Source organism: Nyctereutes procyonoides, unplaced genomic scaffold, assembly GCF_905146905.1.
Source record: "Nyctereutes procyonoides isolate TBG_1078 unplaced genomic scaffold, NYPRO_anot_genome, whole genome shotgun sequence".
In the NCBI taxonomy this organism is placed as follows: Eukaryota; Metazoa; Chordata; class Mammalia; order Carnivora; family Canidae; genus Nyctereutes; species Nyctereutes procyonoides.
In genome coordinates, this window is record NW_026575136.1 from 19,090,198 (window position 1) to 19,112,367 (window position 22,170).

Consider the following 22,170-nt stretch of genomic DNA (forward strand, 5'->3'; position numbering starts at 1 on the left):
CCCGGTCCAGGGATCAAGTACTGCATCGACTTCCCTGCAGGGAGTCTGCTTCTCCCTTTGGCTATGTCTCTGCCTGTCTTTGTGTGTCTCTCATAAATAAATAAATAAAATTAAAAAAAAAAAAAGATGAACTTAAGCAGTAGTTAGATTTTTAGAATAAAGAGAAATATATTTTTTTAAAAGACTTTATTTATTTGAGAGAGTTAACAGAGCATAAGCCAAGGAGGTGAGCCAGGAGCCTGATGTATGGGTTAGTCCCAGGACCGTGGGATTATGACCTGAGCCAAAAGCAAATGTTTAACCAACTGAGCCACCCAGGCACCCCTAGAATAAAAAAATATTTAATACTTTACTGAAAATTATTTGCTAGACTTACTTCCTTGGAAATGCAATGTTTTTTATTCTTATTCACATATTAAATAGGATTTTAATTTTATAGTTATTTAATACTTTCAATATCTTGTTATATTTGGTGCTTTGAATAATAGGTTTCAGAAGACAATTTCTCTAAATTGCAGTTGAAGGAAAATATGGTTCCTATTACTAGGTCACTTCAAAAGTAAGTATTCTCTACTAATTTCTGAATATGTATGGATACAAATCCATTTTAGCCATTCTTTTGAAATCAGAAGATTATAGGAGGAATTAAGTAGTTCTAAGAATAGATATACTTGGTATATTTAAGCTTCATGGAACATATTGTTTAATCCTGAAGTTTTCTGTTGTACTATTTCCTATTAAAATGTTCTTAGGACCTAATGAGATAACCTTAGACACCTAAGTATAATGGATGTGAGTGGCTTAAAAGAGTTCTCTTCTCATTTCTGACTAAATTTGAGATAGTATTGGTATAGATATCATGGAAGAACAACTTGTTCATGAAATACATTTTTATGTATTTCCTAGAATAAATATAGTAATCATAAATGTGTCATTATTTGACATATCTCCACAGAAACCTCAGGTGGACATAATGTTCTGGATATAAAGATAGGTCTAAATACTGTAAGGGTATTGATCAACCTTTTTCCTTAGTTGCATTATCTTAAGTAAAAATATGGAGACTAATATTTATGTTTCCTATGGTCATGGTGTTGGCAGAGGAAATGGTCTTTATTTATGGGTTTGGTTGTATGAATATGCATGTACCTTCGGAAGATGGAATACTGAACTTTAAGACATGCTAAGATTGAAATTTTTTACTTTAGTAACATGAATGTGTTACTAAATATGCAGTACCCTCGGAAGATGGAATACTGAACTTTAAGACATGCTAAGATTGAAATTTTTTACTTTAGTAACATCATTTCACTTGGCTATAAGTGGGGCTACACAAATATTGTCTACCTTTTGTCCTTTCAGAATTTGCTGAGGATTTTGGTTTTCTCAGGAAGTGGTGGAAAAGTGAAACACTAGACATGTAAACTTAGGACTCTAATTGCCATGATATGTATGCGTATGTGTGTGTATACACACATGCACACACATATTTTTTTGTTTCCATAGCTTAAAAATATATGTATGTATGATTTTTCCCCCTCTACTTATAATTTTCTGGCTAGAAGTAATACCTCTTTCTTTATAGCTTGCCATAGTACTTGGATATAGTGTTCCTATCTAGGAGTCAGTGAATAATGATAATAACTAACATTTATTGAACACTTACCAGATGTCAGTGTTCTTAGTGCTTTTGAATGTAATTCATGTGATCTTTACAACTCTATGAAGTTAAGTACTATTATTATTTTTTAATTAGGTAATAAAGATGAAGTATCAAAGTACCTTGTCCATGGTCACATAGCTGGTAAGAGTAGAGGTAGGATTCAGATCAGATAGATAGTCTGATTTTAAAGCCTGTGTTCCTAACACTCTTCACATTAATGGTAGTGGTGCATTATCTATTTAGACTGATGCAAGGGCCTCAATTGATTATCTAGGATAAAGACTTCATTCTGCTTTGAAATTTAAAGTAGATGACCTCAAGCTTTTCATGTATCTTAAAAGCATTTTTTATTAAAAAAAAAATTTTTTTTAAAGATTTTATCTACTTATTTGAGAGAGATTACAAGAGAGCACAAGCAGTGGGGGAGGAGGGTTAGAGGGGGGAAAGAGAAGCAGATTCCCTGCTGAATAGGGAGCCCAGTGCCAGGCTTGATCCTGGGACCCTGGGATCATGACCTAAGCTGAAGGCAGGTGGTTAACCAACTGAGCCACCCAGGTGCCCCTCTTAAGAACATTTATATTGAATGTGGGTCACAGACTTAAATGTAGTTTTCTATGTTAAAGTATGTAGCCTGAAGATGTTTTTCTTGGTGAAGATGAATACTGCATCATAAGTAATTAAATGAGCACAAAAATTGATACTAATTGTAGGTGCTTTTACTAATACCTAGAAATTTTTTTTAGTAGTACCAGCTTTTTTCTAGCTTAGATAATAATCTTGCTTACATATAGAATGCAATTTTCAGAGAGAGTAAGATTTATGTTTTGTTAGATGGCTTTTAGCTGTTGATTCTGTTGGATTAGCTGGGACAATCTTAATTTGGCTTTTACTTACATTTCAGAAGTATTATCAGTAAGACATTTGTACTGTTAGGAAGTAAGTTTAAACTTTTAGAAGTATGTAAGTATATGTTTTCATTGTTTATAACAGATATTTTTTATTTTTTTATTTTTATATTTTTAAGATTTTATTTATTTATTCATGAGAGATACAGAGAGAGAGAGAGGAACAGACACAGGCAGAGGGAGAAGCAGGCTCCATGCAGGGAGCCCGACCTGGGAGTGGGACTTGATCCCAGGTCTCCAGGACCACACCCCGGGCTGAAGGTGGCGCTAAACCACTGAGCCACCTGGGCTGCCCATAATCTGTAGATTTTAAGGACAATTTGAAATTCAAATTGTTCTGGTTAGGTTTATGGTCTTTTCATAATTCAAAATAAACATTTTCTTCAAAGGTTGCAGATTGGGCAGCCCGGGTGGCTCAGCAGTTTAGCACCACCTTCAGCCCAGGGCCTAATCCTGGAGACCTGGGATCAAGTCCCATGTTGGGCTCCCCACATGGAGCCTGCTTGTCTCTCTGCCTGTGTGTCTGCCTCTCTGTGTCTCTCATGAATAAGTAAATCTTAAAAAAAAAAAAAAAAAGTTGCAGATTGTATTTTGGGTGGTTTAATGACTTTTCCTAGGATGAAAGTCCTATTATATCTTCCCCACCTCTCAAATAACAATTTTTGTTTTTAACAGTTTGATTGCTAACCAGTTTTAAAATATCTTTCATTAGCCTTAGTAAATGCCAAGCTCTTACAGTATGGGTTCTATTTACTCTGTTTGCCACTCAGTTTTCTTGTGTTCTTCCATTAGAATTACCACTTTCACTGGACCTGAACCTGAAGTGTAAATGATTGAGTAGCTTAAAATGTGGGGTTTTTTTTCCAGAGGGATTTTGCTTTTAGTAGGAATCTAAGTTGTAATTGTTTTGTATCCCTAGAATTCTTAGCTTTTCTTATGCATTTACATATTAGTAACTCAATAAAAACTTACTAACTGAAACCTCCATAAGAATAATTTGCCGGGCAGCCCTGGTGGCGCAGCGGTTTGGCGCTACCTGCAGCCTGGGGTGTGATCCTGGTAGACTTGGGATCGGGTCCCGCATCGGGCTCCCTGCATGGAGCCTGCTTCTCCCTCTGCCTCTCTCTCTCTCTGTCTCTATGAATAAATAAATAAAATCTTTAAAAAAAAAAAAAAAGAATAATTTGCCATCTTAGCAAATGAAAAAATTGTAGTTTTTGAGCAGGGGCTTTTTTAGAATCTTATCTGTCATGTAAGCCACCAGCCACTCTACCCAGGCTTTGAAGAATGAGCAATAGTATATTGCTCATATACTATAAAGGTGAGCAGCAGGAGATGATTGCAAAATCATCAATCATCCAAAAATAATTTGTATTGGCTTTGGAACATATTGGAATTATAATTTGGAAATGAATGTGTAAGATTTTATAGTTCTTAGTATTAAAGGCCATGCTGTGCAGACTTAATGATAGCTGGAAAGTTGTCCTGTTTCTCAGTTCTCTTGCTAAATTTTCTGGTCTTTGTTCTATACTAGGGGTAGAATTACCTCTCAGATTTGCAAAACATCCTAGAGCAAAGATTTTTCTTTTATTCTGATGTTCTTTACTAAAACCAAGGGAATGGTCGCAGTTTGCTGAGTTGTTGCTGGATACGAGGCTGAATATAGGCCAGTAAACAGTATTTAACAACAGCCAGTATAGCCGTACTAATAGGAGCTTTGGCACAGAATATCAGTAAGATAAAATATAGTTAAGTTGCCTTCATTTATTCAATCCTTATTGAATTTCTGTGAGTGGATTTCTATTTATTCTAATGTTCATTGATAGATACATTCTTACAATAAGATGAAGTTTTTTTTATTTTAGTTGTTAAGGTGACTTGTTCAGCGTTGTATGTAACATAACTCTTAAATTGATATTTTCCCCATTAGCTTGCTTTTTTGCTTTATAGAAAAGAAACTCAAGAATGATTTCCTTCTATAATTTTATCCTGTGCTTGTCCCTACACATAATAGCAAATCACTTTTGATAGTGTCTTCTCTAAGGAGATTGTCTTATTCTTAGCAAGCCAGATAAAGGTTAAATGAAAGGAACTGCTAGCTGATTGTGTAGCCGAGGTACAGAGACTGAAGAGTTCACATTTCTACTTAGCTTTTTTATTCATTCCCATCATACTGCACCCCTCTTTTTCCTTCCCATCGTTCTTATTTTTCCCTAATGTTGGTTTTTAAAGACATAAAATAGGACTAAAAAGGAAACCAGTTATATTGAGTTATAGTTATGAAAATATCAGAATGAATTTCTAATTAGTAATATGTGCTTCTTTGCTAATCCATTTAAATAAGACATTTGAGAGGCTCCTGGGTGACTCTGTCGGTGCGTATCTGCTTTCAGCTCAGGTCATGATCTTGGGATCCTGGGATCAAGCCCCAGAGTGAGGCTCCCTGCTCAGTGGGGAGTCTGCCTCCCTTTACCCCTCCCTCTGTTTGTGTTCTCTCTCTGAACAAATTAATAAATAAAATCTTCAAATAAATAAAAATAAGACATTTAAAAGGTAAGTTAAAATTTATTTTGTAAAAACATATTAGAATGAAGACCTCTTAGGTAACTTGAATTAAAGTGTTAAACCATCCTGTGGTCTTTTATTTACCTTTCACATACTGATCAGCAAACAGAGAAGGGGGCGAGGTATTGGAAAGCTTCAGTATCTCAGTCACGAGTGACTGCTGTTCGGTGGATGAGCAGCAAGGCTCAAAGTTGTCTAATATTGTCATATGAGTGTCATGTCATATGAACTTTTGGACTGTAGGCATTTATGTCATATGTCAGAACTTTTGGACTGTTGGCAGAAAGACTACATATGTTCTAGCATTGGGGTTAATAATTTAGTTTTCTAACTATTATATGTAACTATTGTAATTTTGAAGTGATAAATATAAAAGATATTTTGAGATCTATGCAATGACCACAATATGATTGAAAATATCTCGGATTTCTATGTCATATGAGGTCACAGATTTTGGTCTATTGCTTGCATTCATAATGGAAAGAAATGCTAATTACAGATAGCATTTAGTGAAAATAGAGATGAGGAATTTCCCCCCATCCAATTTCATAATCCCTCTAAATCCATGGATCTCTGGCCCTCAGAGTTGTAAACATTGAGATAAGACTCTAGCTGTTTGCCCCTTGCTGTTTCCTTCCTCTCTTCCCCTTGCCTCTCCTCTCCCCTCTCCCTTCTTCCCCCCCTTTTTAAGATTCACCCAGTGTGGGGCTTGAACTCACAACCCTGAAATCAAGGGTCTCATGTTCCACCGACCAAGCCAGCCATGTGCCCCTTTGTTTTGAATTCATAGGTTGCTAAATAATAAGCCTAAAAAGAAAAATATAGATCTAAGTCCAAAGTATATTCACAAATTATATTCTTTCTCATAAATGTGTCTTGAGAAAGAAAATAATTTTTTAGATAAAAAGATAGTACTATAGGATATAGAAATGATAATTTCTGATTGCATAGTAACTTTGGGTAAGTTATTGTAATCTAGTTAATGAAGATGACCATCTCAAAAATTAACTAGAGTTGCCAAAAAGGGTGGCAAAATCCAGTTTCTTAATACATTTGAGTAAAAGTGTCCAAGAAGTAGAGTACAGGGAAACAGATATAATGCAATAAATAACAGTACTAGTTTCTTGCATCTGTATATCCTGGGTAAAGTGGAAGATACATCTTATTTAAAATACATTTACCAAACCTCTCTTAGAGACTGTAGAAGAGGGTATTGTAGTTACCACCTTTTTTATTTTAATTTTTAAAGATTTTATTTATTCATGAGAGACAGAGAGGCAGAGACCTAGGCAGAGGGAGAAGCAGGCTCCATGCAGGGAGCCTGACGTGGGACTCGATCCCAGGACTCCAGGATCATGCCCTGGGCCAAAGGCAGGCGCTAAACCGCTGAGCCACCCAGGGATCCCAGCCACCTTTCAACTCAACTTAAAAATTACTAACAGATGACTGTACATCATAATTGTTAATATTATTTGTTTTTGTTGGTCTCTCATTTATCAGACATCTGAAAAATGGTTAACAGATTTTCTGATAAATCAGGTCCTTAAGGATCTGAATGAATGGTAGGAGAGAGGAAAAAGGAAGAATATTTTTAGAGGAGGACTGGAAAGCTAAGGGCCTTCACTTTTCTTGTTCTGTTTGGGGGATAATTAAGTTTTCTTCATTGAGACCTGACCTATAATCTTAGTTTTATTTTAGAGAAAAAAACCAGGTTGTTGGTATAGTACCACATAATTGTCGTTTGTTTCCCCTCATGCTCAATAAAAATGAGTTTTCCTCAATTGTAACTGATTCTTCAGTGCTTTTTTTAAATTTTAGCTATCCTGAATATACATCTTAATGAAAATACTTTGTTAAATGATATAAACAGTATTCCAAAAGAAAAAGGTATAATTTCACAGAGCTGTTGTGAAATGACATGAAAAAAATGTTAAGTGTTATACAAATAAAACCTATCATTAAACTTCTTGGCAAACTTTCAAAGAAAAACCTCTTACCTGTCAAAAGTATATTTTTTAAAGTAAATGTTTAATTAAATGAATTATTTTAGCCCTCAGTTATTCAAATCTCAAAGTTTTATAAAGAAAAATTATAAATGCTTGATACTAATTCTATAAATTCATTTCTATACTAATTTTAAACAATATAATCACCATTTGTTGCTGTCTGCATTGTCTGTTCAGTCCTTAATATTGCTTTATAACGTGTTTTATACTTTTTAATGAAGGGCTTTGCACCATTTATCTCGCCTGCGAGACCTGGTTGATGATACCAGTGGGAAACAGTCACCGAAAATGTGAAGAGGAAAATAAAACAGTCCAACCAATAAATAGTCACCACAGAACAAAGATGTATTTTTTTCCTAGTGCTTAAACTGATAAATTATAAGCCATATATTATTCTGTGATTGGTTCAAGTAGTATATATTTTTTAAAAAAACAAACTTGAAAACGTACATAGATTTTGTGACCTATCTTCATTTTATGCCAAAATACCAGAATGTGAACTGGAAGGACCCACACTGTGTCCTGCAGTCGGACTTTGGTTTTCAGGCCAGCACATATCGAATATTCAGTGATGGATGATGTCTGTTATTGAAGCGTATGTGGACTTAATCTTGAGCATCTTCATCATTTTATCATCTGGTTCTGGATTATTAAGCAACTCTTCCTGGTTTCTGTCCAAAATCTCTTAAGTAGACCTTTTTATACAATTAGCATCTACTTTTAAGTAGGTTAAAGGAGTATCAAAATTGTTATGGTGTATCTTATGCATGTGGAAGTATGTTACTCTTAATTTTTATAAATATTTAATATAGTTTTTGCAAATAAGAATGGGGTGATGCAGTGGTAAAAGATATGTTTTATGTTGTGAAATCCAAGAGAAAACCTTAATTAATGCTTTGATTTTGAATCTATGTAAGATAATTTTGATACTACTGGACAGTTTATAAAACATTTTTGGGGAGTATATTTGAGAATTTAATATTTTGATACTATATTATTTCCCACATTTTAGTTTTGGGGTTAGCTCCAAAAGTTATGAGTAAAAGTAAAAGTTATGAGATCAGTGCCTAATCTCTTTATGCAATTTTTAAAGTAAACTTAAAATGAATGTAAAATCCAAAAGCAACTGTATTACAAAGCTGTTTTGTAAGAGCTGAACTTTCTTTAAAGCAATCTGTAGTTTGTCTCTAGCTGGAACTGAGCAGAGTTCTGTAATTTTACATTTTCTACCAAGTAAACATCTAATACGAAAGCATCTTTGCCAACAAAACTAGGAATTAAATCATAACGCATGTTTAAAAAGCCCGATGAAATGAAAAAATTTGTATGTATGCATACAAACAGTACAAATTAACACTGCCCAAATTGTAGCATCTTTGCTAGGTAGCTTTACTGTCAAATAGAAATTTCTAAGTACATTGTGTTGAAGAATTTTTTTCCTCCAAATTGGAAGCATTATTTAAGACTTTTGCTATAAACTTAGATGTCAAAACTGTATAGAGTGAACTCTGTTATTTTTTTCTTGGCCAGTGAGTCAGAATTCCCACTATACAGTTGTTTTTACCCAGTTTGAGAGTGACTTGCCATTAAGTTTTGTTTACTCTGTGGAGGTATTTCTGCCACTAACATTTTATTTTCTGATTATTGCCTTCTACTTCAAAACACAGTTTGCATGTAATCGAACATGGTTACTTGGATGATGAAAGTATGGCTGGCTGTTAAAAATGCAGATTTTAAGTGGGTGAACATGAGGTGGATCTGAGTTGATCATGTTCCTTCCAGGCCTTGCTAGATCCACCGTTAGACAAATTCTGTAGAAGACAGGGAAGGTGACTACATCAGATAATTATTCTATTTGCATAGATGTTGATCAGACCTACTATTTAGTATGCCTGAAAAGCATTTCCAAAGGATTATGCTATACTGACTGTCAGGCTGTTCATGGATTTGGTTAGTGCTGTCATTTCCAAGAAAATGTCTCCAATGCTAAATAAGATAAGCCGCCTAAATTTTTATATTTATAACTAATATTCTAAGAAACTTGATTATACTTAAAGGAGTATTTTTCCTATTGTGTTAAATATGGAAGCCTAGTCATTTACCTTAAAAGGGAATTAACTTTATTAAAATGATTAATTCCATCTTTTTTAAAAAAGAAATGTATAGGAGAGTCAACTAAGAACAATCTAAATGATAAATGATCATGAAATTCTCTAAAGAATTAGTTACATGTTAAATATTTAAGTATTTTTTAGTGTGAGTTATCCAGAGGTAAAAGGGTGACAACTGTATGAGACTGCTGAGTTGTAAATTAAAAGCAGAACAATTACAAGTTTTAAAAATTGGAGTGGGAATATAAATTTTTATTAATCCATTACTTTTAGGTATATTTAAAAGTGTTAGAAAAAGAATTTTAATAAGATTTCAGATTTTTAGCTGAGTATGAAAAAAATTTAACAATCCTAATTCCAAAATTTTTTTGGGATAAAAGTGTAATAAGTCTATGAAGACTTAAAACTCAACTGTATATTATTGTCCTAGGAACTTTACTTTCAGTATTTCTGTGTTGGCACATTTCAGCTTCATATGGAGACTTCTGACCAAATAGAGGAACACTATCTTGGGTTTGTTTGGGTTATATGTCTCTCTAGTTTTGTTATTTCTTATTTAAAGTTATAAATGTGGATTTTTTTGGTATTCTGTTTAATGTTTAGAGTAACATTATATACAATTCTACAAAAATATTTTTTAAAGAAACATCATGAAAGATATTCCCCCTTAAGTTTCAAACACATGGAATCACTCATAGATTTGAATTTTTGTTTCATCCTTCCTGTTCCAAAGTTCACTGTGTCTCAAAAACTGTTTGGTGGAAGTGCTATCAAGAAGTGAACGTGCCAAAAGGCAAGTATTATGAAAAGAGATAGGCAAAAAGCCAATAAAATTGATAATTTCTGAGCAACAAGTTTCTTCAGGTGTGAAAGACTTTGTATCTTTCTATCCCATTTATTGATTGGATGTTTTATCATGATTATATGTCCTGTTGGGTTGTGATACTTAATCTTAAAATGACTGATGCAAACCTGGGCTTAAACCTGAACCATATATTGAGGTTTATATTGTTCCATCTTTCCCCCTTGATATTTGAAATTATTCCCTTCCTATTTCTCTGTATTTTTTCTTCTTATTTTCATCTGTGGCTAAGATCATCTTCCTTTTTTGAACAAAAGTTTCTTTGCTTTTTACCCTCCCAGTTTGTTCTACATTGTTTTACGCTAGACCCGACGTATGTAACAGCTTCTCTCCCAGGGTAGCAGCCTTTCTACCTGTGTAACCACTTCGTCGTCCTTCATAACCTTGACTAGAAGGAGCCTGTTGGCCTCCTCACACCTCTTTCCACCTGGAACATTCCTTCCCCTCACTCCGCCCTTGCAGTGAGGACAGGCTGGCCGGTTCGTAAGACACCGTTGCAGCACCACCGCCCTGACGTCACTAATGCATTTCAGAAATTTGCTGTGGTTCAGCTGCTTTACCCCTATCCTCCCAGACTTTCTATGTATGTTCTCACCTCTGGGCGTATTATTTCCTATACTTGAAATAGTTTTCTTTCATTCTGGTTTTGTAAAGCTTACTCCACCATTTCTTTTAAAGCTCTGACCAAATGTGCATTTTTCCCAAAATATTCTAACCTTTTTTCAGGCTTGGTACTTTGGCTTCCTTTTTCCATACCCATCACTCATTTAGCTATTATATTTGTTTTTGTATTGAAAAGTGTCTCTATCACATTGTATCCCTAGGGGAGAAAATGTCTCAAAAGTTAAAGGACTAGGGCAGCCGGGTGGCTCAGTGGTTTAGCGCAGCCTTCAGCCCAGGGCCTGACCCTGGGATCCGGGACCGAGTCCCGCATCCAGCTCCCTGCGAGGAGCCTGCTTCTCCCTCTGCCTGTGTCTCTGCCTCTCCCTCTGTGTTTTCTCATGAATAAATAAAAATCTTTAAAAAAAAAAAAAAAGATTGCTTTTTATCTCCTTTGTGATAACTTTTCTTACATTGTATAACCTGGAACGTGGAAACTTAAAATGGTGACTGATGATTTTAAGCCTAGTTCTCTCTCAGATTGTAAGCGCAAGAAAAGAAAGACCATGTTTTTTATTTATCTGATGTTCTGCAAATGCTTAAAATGGAGTAAATTAAACCTATTTTTTATGTTAATGCCACTGTTTATCAAATAGGATCAACATATGTGTAAGTGTTTTGGAAGACATAAGCCTTCTAACTACTCTTGAGCCAGCTAAGATTTGATATGTCTTGCATTTCATCAGGTATACAAGTTATTTTACAGATCTTGTACTACATCCAGGGAAACTCAGTGGCTGATTTTCACTGTGTTGCTTCTTTGAGTGTGGCTTGGTGGCTGTCAGTCTGGGTCTAGTCTAGAAACAGGACCAAATAGTGACTATAACGAAGTTTAATATAAAAAGATTTTAAGCTGATGAAATATGATCTGAGCGTGCTCTATGGTACTCCAGAGTTGGGGGAGCGTACGCAAGGGAGAGGTACTTGGGTACTTCTTGGGAGTAGGAGAGCCGAAGATTCGGGCTTCGGCCTCCCTGAAGATAGGGTAGCTGCAGCCCACTGGCTGGCCAAGTTTACTGGTTTGCATAGACCAGGGTTGGTCGTCGTCACTAGGCAAGTGGGAAGCCACCCTCCAAGGTTCAGGAAAGCCGTAGCCAGTTACTGGGTGTGTGAGCACACGGACAGGAAGGGATCTCGGTGTGGCCAAGACTCAGAACATGAGGTGTTGGGGACGCCTGGTGGCTCAGCGGTTGAGCATCTGCCTTTGGCCCAAGGCGTGACCCTGGAGACTCAGGATCGAGTCCTGCGTCTGATCGGCCTCCCCCCGCAGGGAGCCTGCTTCTCCCTCTGCCTGTGTCTCTGCCTCTGTGTGTCTCATGAGTAAAATCTCCAACGGAAACCTGAGGTGCTGGTGCTGGCAGGGTTGAAGGGTGATCACCAGCCTGGTCCAGGTCCCTGAGTGCCAAGGAGAACCCGATATGTTCTGAGCTAGTCTGAGATTGTGACTGTGGAAGAGCACCACATGTCCTCATACCCAGCTTGTCTACTGATGGCGCAGCTGCCAGCAAACAGCGGGAGAGCCCCTTAGGGATGAATTTGGAGTGGAGAGGTGGTAAATTGATAAGATTCTAGAAAGGTTCTGGTGGGAGAGGACATATGGAAAAATCTAAGATGCCCCATCTGTCCACCTCTGCTGTCCGTTTTGCGTCTTCTGTAGCCTTCGAATCAGGAACTGGGCATAAAGGTGTAAGGTGGCAGAGAGGCCAGGTCATCCAGAACACAGGCTAGATGAGAACTTGGGCCTCGGAGAGAGTCTGTTATGCCAGAGCCAGTGCAGGGGGTGGGGCGGAGCCTCAAGCAGGATCCGCGCTGAGCTTGAAGCTGACGGCCGGGTCTCCCGACCCTGAGGTCGCCACCTGAGCCCAAACCTCAGTGGGTGCTTCACCGACTGCGCTGCCTGCCCGCGAGCCCCTAAACGTCTAATGAGTTTGAGAACTTGCTAAGCTGGGTCCGAACTGGAGCTCCGGGACACCTGCAAGGATCCTGGGATTATAGGAATTCTGCTCCATCAGGTCAGAGAGGAATCCCGTATGTTCCCTCCGTTATTTTTCATCAAGGTAGCCACGTCGCTTTTGTAGGAATATCTCTGGAAACAAGTTTCCTGCAACTGGAATGCATTGTTTTATAGTATATTCTTGCTTCAATTAAAGCACTTTTTGCTGTTCTGTGTTTCTTCATATTGCTCTTAATTTTGCCCCCCAAGACAATCTCGCATGCACATTTCAGCCTTCCAAGTATTGAAATCAAGGGTAATGCTCTTTCTATCTTTCAGATTGTTTCTAATTTCTAAAATATTTCTTTGGACAAAGCTTTGTTTCTTATTGTCTCACTTTTTGGATGTTCTCTAACTTTAAATATTTTGATTAAAAGGCTACATTTACAAATGATCCAGAGCCCTACTTCATGGCGAAGCCTAGAGTAATATGCTTTACTATTTTATTTTTTAAAAACTGAGTTATAACCTCTTCATATATACATAATGATTTGATATTTGTGTATGTTTTGAAATGGTCACAATAAGTCCTAACACCCATCCACTTTTTCTTTTTCTTTTTTTATGAGTTTTAAGTTCAGTATGGTTAACGTACAGTGTTACAGTAGTTTCTGGTGTACAATATAGTGATTGAACAATTCCATCACTTGGTGCTTATCAGGACAAGTGCACCCTGTCATCCCCATCACCTATTTCACGCACCCCCCCCCCACTTCCCCTCTGAGAACCATCAGTTCTCTACAGTGAAGAGTAGAGTCTGTTTCTTGGCTTGTCTTTTTCTCACTTTGTTTTTTCTTCTTGCCTCTTTTGTCTAAAATTTTTTAAAGCTTTGTTGAAGTATAATTGACAAAATTGTAAGATATTTAAAGTGTACACTGTGATGACTTGCTATACATGCACATTGTGAGGACTGCCCTCCCCCCATCTAGTTAATTCATCCACCATCTCATATTTATTTTTTCCTTTGGGGGGTTTCTATTGTGGCACCAACATGTAAGATGCAAAGAGTAGAGTGGGGGCTCTACATTTGATTCTTTCGTTTTATTTTTTATTTTATTTTTATTTTATTTTTTAAGATTTATTTATTTATTCAGTCATGATAGACATAGAGAGGCAGAGACACAGGCAGAGGGAGAAGCAGGCTCCCTGAGGGTAGAGCCTGATGCAGGACTCGATCCCGGGACCCAGGGATCACGACCTGGACCAAAGGCAGATGCTCAACCACTGAGCCCCCCAGGCGCCCTTCTGCATTCGATTCCTTAATAATTTACTGCTCCACCCAGCTAGCATTTATTTGGCTCCTGGATATGCTGGGTGTGTGTGTGGACGGAGGAGGGCGGAATAATGGGGTGAGAGAGGTGACGAAGAGTAAGAAGGCGTTCTTCCATGAGGACTCAAGAGTGGAGGGAGACAAGTGGACACGCGCTGTAACCAGCAAGTATTGTTTCACAGAAAGATGGAGAAAGTGCTGTAACGGCACAGAAGATGGAGCAGCTAAGTGGCCTGGAGAAGGCCAAGAATGACTTCACTCAGGAGAGAAATGGAGTTGATCTAGAAAAAGGAACAGGTTTGCCATCAAAGCAATTGGGTGCGAGGGTGTTGTAGGCAGAGGGTGACGCACAGACCCCAGAGTGGAGAATGGTGCGACTTGGGGTTCCTGGGCCAGGGCGGTTGTGTGTGTGTCACATTGTAGCAGGGGGAACCGCACTGCGAAACTGGGCCTTGCCTGAGTTGTCTTGGTTTTCCCGCCCATTTGTTGTTACAGCTACTGTGTGGTTTGAGGATGAAGAGGTAACATGCGCGGCCGCGAGATTCGGTGGCTCCTGGCCGTGTGTGGGGCATCTGGGGGGATGTGCCAGCGGGGGACGCACATGTGCTGCTCCCCTGGACTGCCCTATTCTATCCTGCAGACTCCTGCAAGACACGTCTGCGATGGGCCTGTCCTCAGAATTTCCGGGCTTCCCACCTCAGGGTCAGTGTGAGGCCTCGGCCGCAGCCCAGGGATCCTAGGTGGGTGTGACGCTTGTCCCTTCACCCCCAAACCAGAATCCAGGCCATGCCCTCGCTGTTCTCCAACAACCACAGATCCACCTCCGGCCCCAGGCTTTGACCTGTGTCCCTCATTGGCAACCCTTTCCTCAGGTAACCGGTGAGGAAACCGTTTCCTCCGGTATCTGCACAAACGTCCCTTTATCAGAAAGGCCTAACCCCCCACCAGTCCCCACCTGGCGTTACTCCTACTTTATTTTTCTTCAAGTTGAGAGCAGAGACTTTTTTTTTTTAATTCACTCTTTTCTTCCCAACAACTAGAATTGTGCCTAGCATTAATTTGGAGTGAAACATAAATATGTGTTCTCTGAATGAATGAGGGAGAGAAAGCGGCCTGGGGGCCCATCTAAGACCCTTGAAAATCCAGCTAAGAATTCTGGATTTCATCCTGTAGGCAAAAGGAAGAGAACCGATGTTTCCGGTGCAGTCTACAGTGAATGTTAATCTTTTGTGTTAGTCCCTACATTAGTTGGTGGTTGCGGTCAAATTGAACTTTTTTCCAAATACTAAAACCAACCTTTTGCCTTCTTTCCAGTAGTTACTAGTCCTTAAAACCTGGTACCATGGCAAAAATGCATTGTGTTAGCAATGTCGTTAGGTAGTAAAATTAGAATGCAGGCTTTATTTAGTTTTTGTTCAGAGACACAGATACTTTTACTGAGGCTCCTGTGGTGTTTTAGTGTAAAGTTCTCAGAATGTTTTATTTTTTATAATATTTGGAGGGCTGTTGACTTGTGTTAGCTTGCAGTAGTAGATGCTGTGTGATTTATTGAATAATTTACTTGGGTTTCTGGACAAGCGTATAAGATGGAAAGAGAAATGAGCATAAAGTATTCTGGAAGGGAATTCAGAAGCTCTGGTGATAGAGGAGAGTATTGTGCAGAACTTGGCTCACCCAGGGGTTAGAAGGAACGTGATGATGCCCCTGACAAACTAATGATTCAGCACCCCTCGTATCATTTAAATCTTTAATATTTTGAGAGAGACTTAGGAGAAATATGAAGAATTTTATTCATTAACAGATTTGCTTATTTCATTATTGCAAGTTAGAACAGAATCAGTATGTATTAAAAATAAGCAAATTGTAGCAAAGTTTTCCAAATTTCTGTATTCTTGGCCTTTAGTGTGTGAGCATTTCTTAGGACAGTTTCAAATTTAAAGATCATGGGCAGCCCTGGTGGCTCAGCGGTTTAGTGCCGCCTTCAGCCCAGGGTGTGATCCTGGGGTCCCGGGATCAAGTCCTGCATCGGGCTCCCTGCATGGGGCCTGCTCCTCCCTCTGCCTGTGCCTCTGCCTCTCTCTGTGTGTCTGTATCTCTCATGAATAAATAAAATCTTTAAAAAAAATTTTTTTGAAGAGCATTTCCTTCCCCCTGCCCCCACTGCAGCCCTTACTAGCTGGGGGACTTGGGCAAATTGCAGCTCTAAGATCAATTTATAAAGCAGAGTTAATGGTACCTGCCTCACACAGTGTTAAACGAGATAGTACTCGTGAAAAGCTTGCTAAGCACAGTGCCTCGCACGTATTGAGTATCCGGCGTCAGATATTGCTGGTAAATACAATTATTTCAGAATTTCAGCTGATCATAATTGCTCTGTAGCCGCCTGTTTTGTAGAAATAGGGCTGTTGGTAAGGACTGCTTAAAACCTTTTTCTCACTAGAGGGCACTATCTTCTTTGAAAATAACAAAATTAAGACCCTGCTTTGATTGGTTTATTGCCCCTAATCTGGCTCCCCCCTCCCCCCCCAAGTCTGGTTTTGAGCTCAACCCCTGCCATTCATTCTCCAGTTACAACTCTTCAAGACTGTGCAGGAGTAGATTAAGACAGGGTCTTTCTCCCTCTTCCTTCCCACTATAAGGTATAATTTTTTTTTTTTTTTTTTTTTTTTTTTTTTTTAGGAGTGAGAAGCATCCTTCTCTATTCTGTAAACTGGATCTATCTTTAGATGTAAGACTTTATGATTAAGACCCTGACTCTCTTCAAGCAGACTTGAGCCCCAGGATTCCTGTTGGAGCACCGTCGACGTGCGTCGTTCCAGGTCTCTGGCTCACCAGCCACCCTAGAATTGCGTAACGGGGAAGTGTGTGAGCCTAGGCACATGCTTTGGCCTTTGGCCGTTGTAAAGGGTCGTCATAAGACATAGGCTTGCTGTCGTGCACTGGGAGGGGAGGTCCAAGGGAAGTGCCCTTGTTACTGATCATCCTTGCAGCCTCTTCCCCACTCAGAGGGTTAAAGCATGTTCATCTGGTTCCCTGAGCCAGTGACCACAGCTTCCCCAATGTCTCTTCATTTTAAGTCAGGGAGAAACGAGGCGGGAAGGGACGACAAAGTGTAATACAAAGTTTGGTAACATCACTATTTGGAACTAACAGATGCTGCTTAGGGTAGGCTTTTCAAGGATTAGTAGAAATTTCGGATTGCTACCTGGAGCCTGTGCACACGAAGTGACTTTGCTGGGGGCGATATGACATCCACATCCTAGCCTGCATGTGACTTAGTTCCTGCCTCGTTTTCATCTGTATACAGTGGGATGTCAATGTGAAGGGGCTCCACCTGGCGATGGCAACGAAAAGGAGCCCCCAAACATGAAGGGGTGAGTTAGGTATAGAGATAAGGGACAAGAAGGAGAGGGGAGGATCTTTCAGGATGACTGGAATGCTAGGGATTTCTCTAATGCCCACTGGGAATAGTGCTGGGGAAGCTCCCCGTTGAGCCATCTTTGTACAGTTCTGACATATAAAACTAGGAGCTGGAGTCCTTATAGCCCAGTTTTAGGTACTAGAAATGCTTAGATTTTGTAGCATATATTTTTCATAGCATTCTCTGTGACCCATAGTGTCAGATTCAAATAAAAAAGTCCAAATTTAGCATTACCTGCATAACGGGGGCTTCTCAGGCTTTTGGAAGGCCTCACTGGTCAAGAATGACCCAAACCTGAGCTTTGGTTCAATAATTCTAACAGTATCTCACCCAAGGGCCACACATTCTGTCCTCAACTGAAAAGGGCAAGTTGAAATAAGGGGTAAAATCAGACACAGCGATGGAGTTTCCTGAAAGCTACGGACTCACTTAAAACTGAGCAACCAGTAGTTCTGCAGGATCTAGATTATAAACAATCTAGTAGAAATAATTATCCTTTTAATGAACCAGGATCCACCCTTCTTGGAGAAGAAACCAATAAATGGTGACTTTTTTTTTTTTAAGGGAGAGATTGTTTTTTAGTTTTTAGGGGTTTTCTTTCTTTTTTTATTTTTTTTAAATTTTTTTGAGAGAGAGATTAGGGGGAGGGGGAGAGAGAGGAGAATCTTAAGCAGGCTCCATGCCCAGCACACCTGTGGTAGCCTCAATCTCACAACCCTGAGATCATGACCTGAGCTGAAATCAAGAGTCAGATGCTTAACTGACTGAGCCACCCCAGTGCCCCCAATAAATGGTGGTTAATGGATTCTTATCACATACCTTTCTAGACCATGGGGAGAAATAATTGTGTTCTAGAGCAGAAGTAGGCAAACCTTGACTCAGGTCAAACTTTAGCCTGCTGCTGGCCTTTGTACAGTCCACAAGCTAAGAATGTTTTGGGTTTTTTTTTTTTTTACATTTTTAAATGATTGAATAAAATCTAAAAGAATATTTTATGACACAGAAGTAAGATAATACAATCTACATATCAACATTACTAGACTAAGTACTCTTCGCAGTATTTCTAATTCACAGAAAAGCAACAAATTAGAAAAAAATTGTGATAATCACAGCAGTATTTCTTCACAAAAGTAAATATAAAAATGAGGTTGAAGCTGCACTGTTTTGAGTGGCTTTGTTAGCCAAATAAAGAAAACTTATTTATTGATGGTGGGTTAATTAAATTGTAATTGATTACAACAACTGAAGGGATGTGTCCAGAGATAATAAGCTTTTTTTTTTTTTTAAGATTTTATTTATTTATTCATGAGAGACACAGAGAGAGAGGCAGAGACACAGGCAGAGGGGGAAGCGGGCTCCATGCAGGGAGCCTGATGTAGGAACTCGATCTTGGGTTTCCAGGGTCACATCCTGGACCAAAGGCAGATGCTCAACCGCTGAGCCACCCAGGGATCCCAATAAACTTGTTTAAGACGATTAGCTTTTTGGGGAGAATAGTTGACCAAAGAGTTGATGACTTTAGAAGCAATATCAATAGTAAATTAAAAATCAGGGCAAATGAGGGGCACCTGGGCAGCTCAGTCGGTTAAGCGTCTGATTCTTGGTTTCTGCTCAGGTCATGAGCTCAGGGTCATGAAATGGAGCCCGTGTTGGCTCCAGTGTGGGCGTGGAGCCTGCTGAAGATTCTCTCTCTCCCTTGTGCCCCCACCCTGTGCCCCCCTTCTTGGTTCTTGATGAGTACAAAAGACGTAACATACTAACTTGCTTTTTATTCCAGAAGTCAGTGCTGTGTTTGAAGTGACAAAAGAATTAGCCTCTATGCATAGTCTTCATGTGTTACATAAAGGAGGACTATTTCAGAGAATTAGAATAATCAGTCATGAAAGTTAAACATGAAGTGGAATCTGCTAAGATGTATTACAACTTCCAGTAATTGAAAGATGCATGAAGCAGGAAGAAAAAGCTTAATAGTACAAGTCTTGTGAAAATGTAAGATACCTGAAGCTTATTTTTGGTTATTATTCATTAGCAGGTGCTTTGCAGAAAGTATTTGGGTTTATGCGTGTTGCTGGACTAGTAATGTTAATGGTGTCCTTCACTTGCTCTTGTGGACTTAACCTTCAGCAGTTCTGTGAATTTTTGTAAATCGAAGGTAGGGCAGCCCAGGTGGCTCAGCGGTTTAGTGCTGCCTTCAGCCAGGGTGGTGATCCTGGGGTCCCAGGATCTAGTCCTACATTGGGCTCCCCGCACGGAACCTGCTTCTCCCTCTGCCTGTGTGTCTCTGTCCCTCTCTGTGTTCTCATGAATAAATAAATAAAATCTTAAAAAAAAAAGAGAGAGAGAAATCTAAATCTCTCTTGCTCCATCACACATGAGTTTGATGGCTCTGCAGTAGTAAAGTTTTCTTGCGATTTTTTTTTGCCTTAGGGCCAAAATTGTAATTTTTCTTAATGAGAAGAACCAGCCTCAAACATAATGGAGCACCAAATGGCTTTGGAAGTTAGCTTTTAAAGCAGATTTCATAGTGTTTCTTAATGAATTCCACCTAAAACTGCACGGTGAAATATCAGTTATGTGCACATCTTATACCATGGTGAAGGCATTTTGATTAACTCATGTTTGAATCTTGTAATGTCAAACACTTCCTGTACTTTCAAATGTTAAAATAAGAAGCAAGATCTCAACTCCTACACACATTTTCAGGGGATGTATTTTGGAGCTCAAACTAAACTAGTTTCAGCAACTTTCTTTCTTTCTTTCTTTCTTTCTTTCTTCTTCTTTCTTTCTTTCTCTTTCTTTCTTTCTCTTTCTCTTTCTTTTCTTCTTTTCTTTTTTTTTACGTCCTAGCAAATGCTAAAGAGATTTCCATATTTTAAAAAATCTATTCACCTTACTTTCAGTTGGAGGTAATAAATGTAATGACAAGCTAAAAAGGGCAAAATATCAAGTGAAGACTATTCACCTTACTTTCAGTTGGAGGTAATAAATGTAATGACAAGCTAAAAAGGGCAAAATATCAAGTGAAGACTCTAATGGAACTCCATAAATGCTTCCCAAATGATATATGCTCAACTAAAATAATATCCTTGTGGATTGGTATCAGTGTTTGTCAGTAACTATCTGTGTGAAAAGATGTTTTCAAAGATGAAATATGTAAAATTTCATATGGGTCAGCATTAATAGATGAACATGTATAATTTTTTTTCGATGATGAGGGGCATTAATTTTGAATCCCAATAAACAAAATGTTATCTCCCTCCAAAGAATCCAGTTTTCTTCATTGATTGATTTGGTCATAAAAAATTGTACTCATTATATTTTGAATTTCAACAAAAAATTGTTTGAAATTTATTTTCTTTCTTGGCGTACAGGCACTTACATAATATCTTTGATTTTGCTTCTTGGACCACAAGGACTAAAATATTTACTATCTGGCCCCTTACAGAAGAGTTAGGAATGTTTCTGGAATATAGGTTGAGGAATAACCCTCTAAGTGTGTATGGAATACCTATAGCCCTGTGGGACTCAGTTGCAGCCTAATGCCTGGAGTGCCTGAGCCATTGTCCTGTTATTATACTTGATTGACCTAGTGTGTTGGCATTTTTCAAAATGTACCCATTCTGTGGTGTCTAAATGGGGTGTCTGCTCAGAGGGGGGCCCCCAAGTGCGGAGCAACAGTCGGGTGGAGGCCTATGGTGCTGCAGTGAAAGGATTCACCTGAGGCAGAGCAAAGGGGATAGAAGTTTCCTGAATAAGGGAGCAGTGGGCAGGATGGCAGAGGAGAGGCTGTTTTCAAGGCAGTGGATGGGGGCTATTCTTAAAGGAGGAAGATGAGGAGGTATGGTGACATATGGAATCCCCCCTTTTCTGGTAACACTTCCGGATTGTAAGAGGCCCATTGGTCAGTTAGGGCCTATGGATATTTTGGGATGGGTTGCCTGACGGGCCTGAGTGTGTTCCAGCCGGCTGGTCTCTGGGGGACCTTTCTACATTCGCTCAAGCCTGTTTGCCTAAAAGCAGCCTCTACAGATTCTGTAAAGAATCTTATTATAATTAGTAGGACCATCTAGAAGGTTTTTTTCCTCCTGGGAGATGAGGATTGGCTCTATAATTATGGCTTCTTCTTAGAAATGTATCCTTTTAGAAGACACAGGTAAACCCTTCTTTTACTGGGTAATTGTGTGTAAGCACAGGGGCTGAGTAGCTATTGAGACGCTCTTCCTTCCAGTTTTACATGTGACCCCTGGTGCCCTCAGTCCTTCCTGGTTTGAGTATAGTATCTGCTTTCCCTACGATCCCTCAGGTCACTCAATGTTCCCTTCCCTGTGTTTGCTGTGGTGTCTACATAGAAATACACATATGTCTGTAGTTTATGAATAGAAATATTATTAATAGAAGAACCAGTTCCCTGTATATTAATACTTTTCTACTTACTAAAATATAGAATATATTCTATTAATCCTTTCATATTATAACTACTTTATCCACCCTTTATATTACCTTTAATCCTTTGAGTATCATTGTGGACTTAGAGTATCACTGAACATTTTACAGGTATGATATGTCCCAATTGGCCATAATAGAACTTACTCGACACTCAAATTATCACAATCTGGCTTGTGAAAGTCTCCTTTGTGTTGATATTATTGAAAACATCATTGCTCTCTGGAAACAAAGGGATATTTCAGATCCCCCCCCCTTTTTTTTTCCTGCC

At 38.8% G+C, this 22,170-nt stretch overlaps 1 protein-coding gene across 4 annotated transcripts in view; it reads left to right on the top strand.

Moving 5' to 3' along the window:
- The window catches only part of LOC129495499 (lung adenoma susceptibility protein 2 homolog), a 58,526-nt gene that overhangs the window by 13,011 nt on the left and 23,345 nt on the right, over positions 1–22,170 (top strand). For 2 of the 4 annotated variants that reach the window (XM_055303065.1, XM_055303068.1), the window contains exon 1: positions 498–559. Coding sequence is in view for 2 of the 4 variants with exons in the window: in XM_055303062.1 (XP_055159037.1) it covers positions 489–559; positions 7,361–7,433 (144 nt within the window). In the remaining 2 variants the exon portion in view is untranslated. Of the gene's footprint in view, positions 1–488; positions 560–7,360; positions 11,131–16,714; positions 16,833–22,170 lie in introns of those variants that run through there. The other 2 variants (XM_055303063.1, XM_055303062.1) reach the window with 2 other exon arrangements.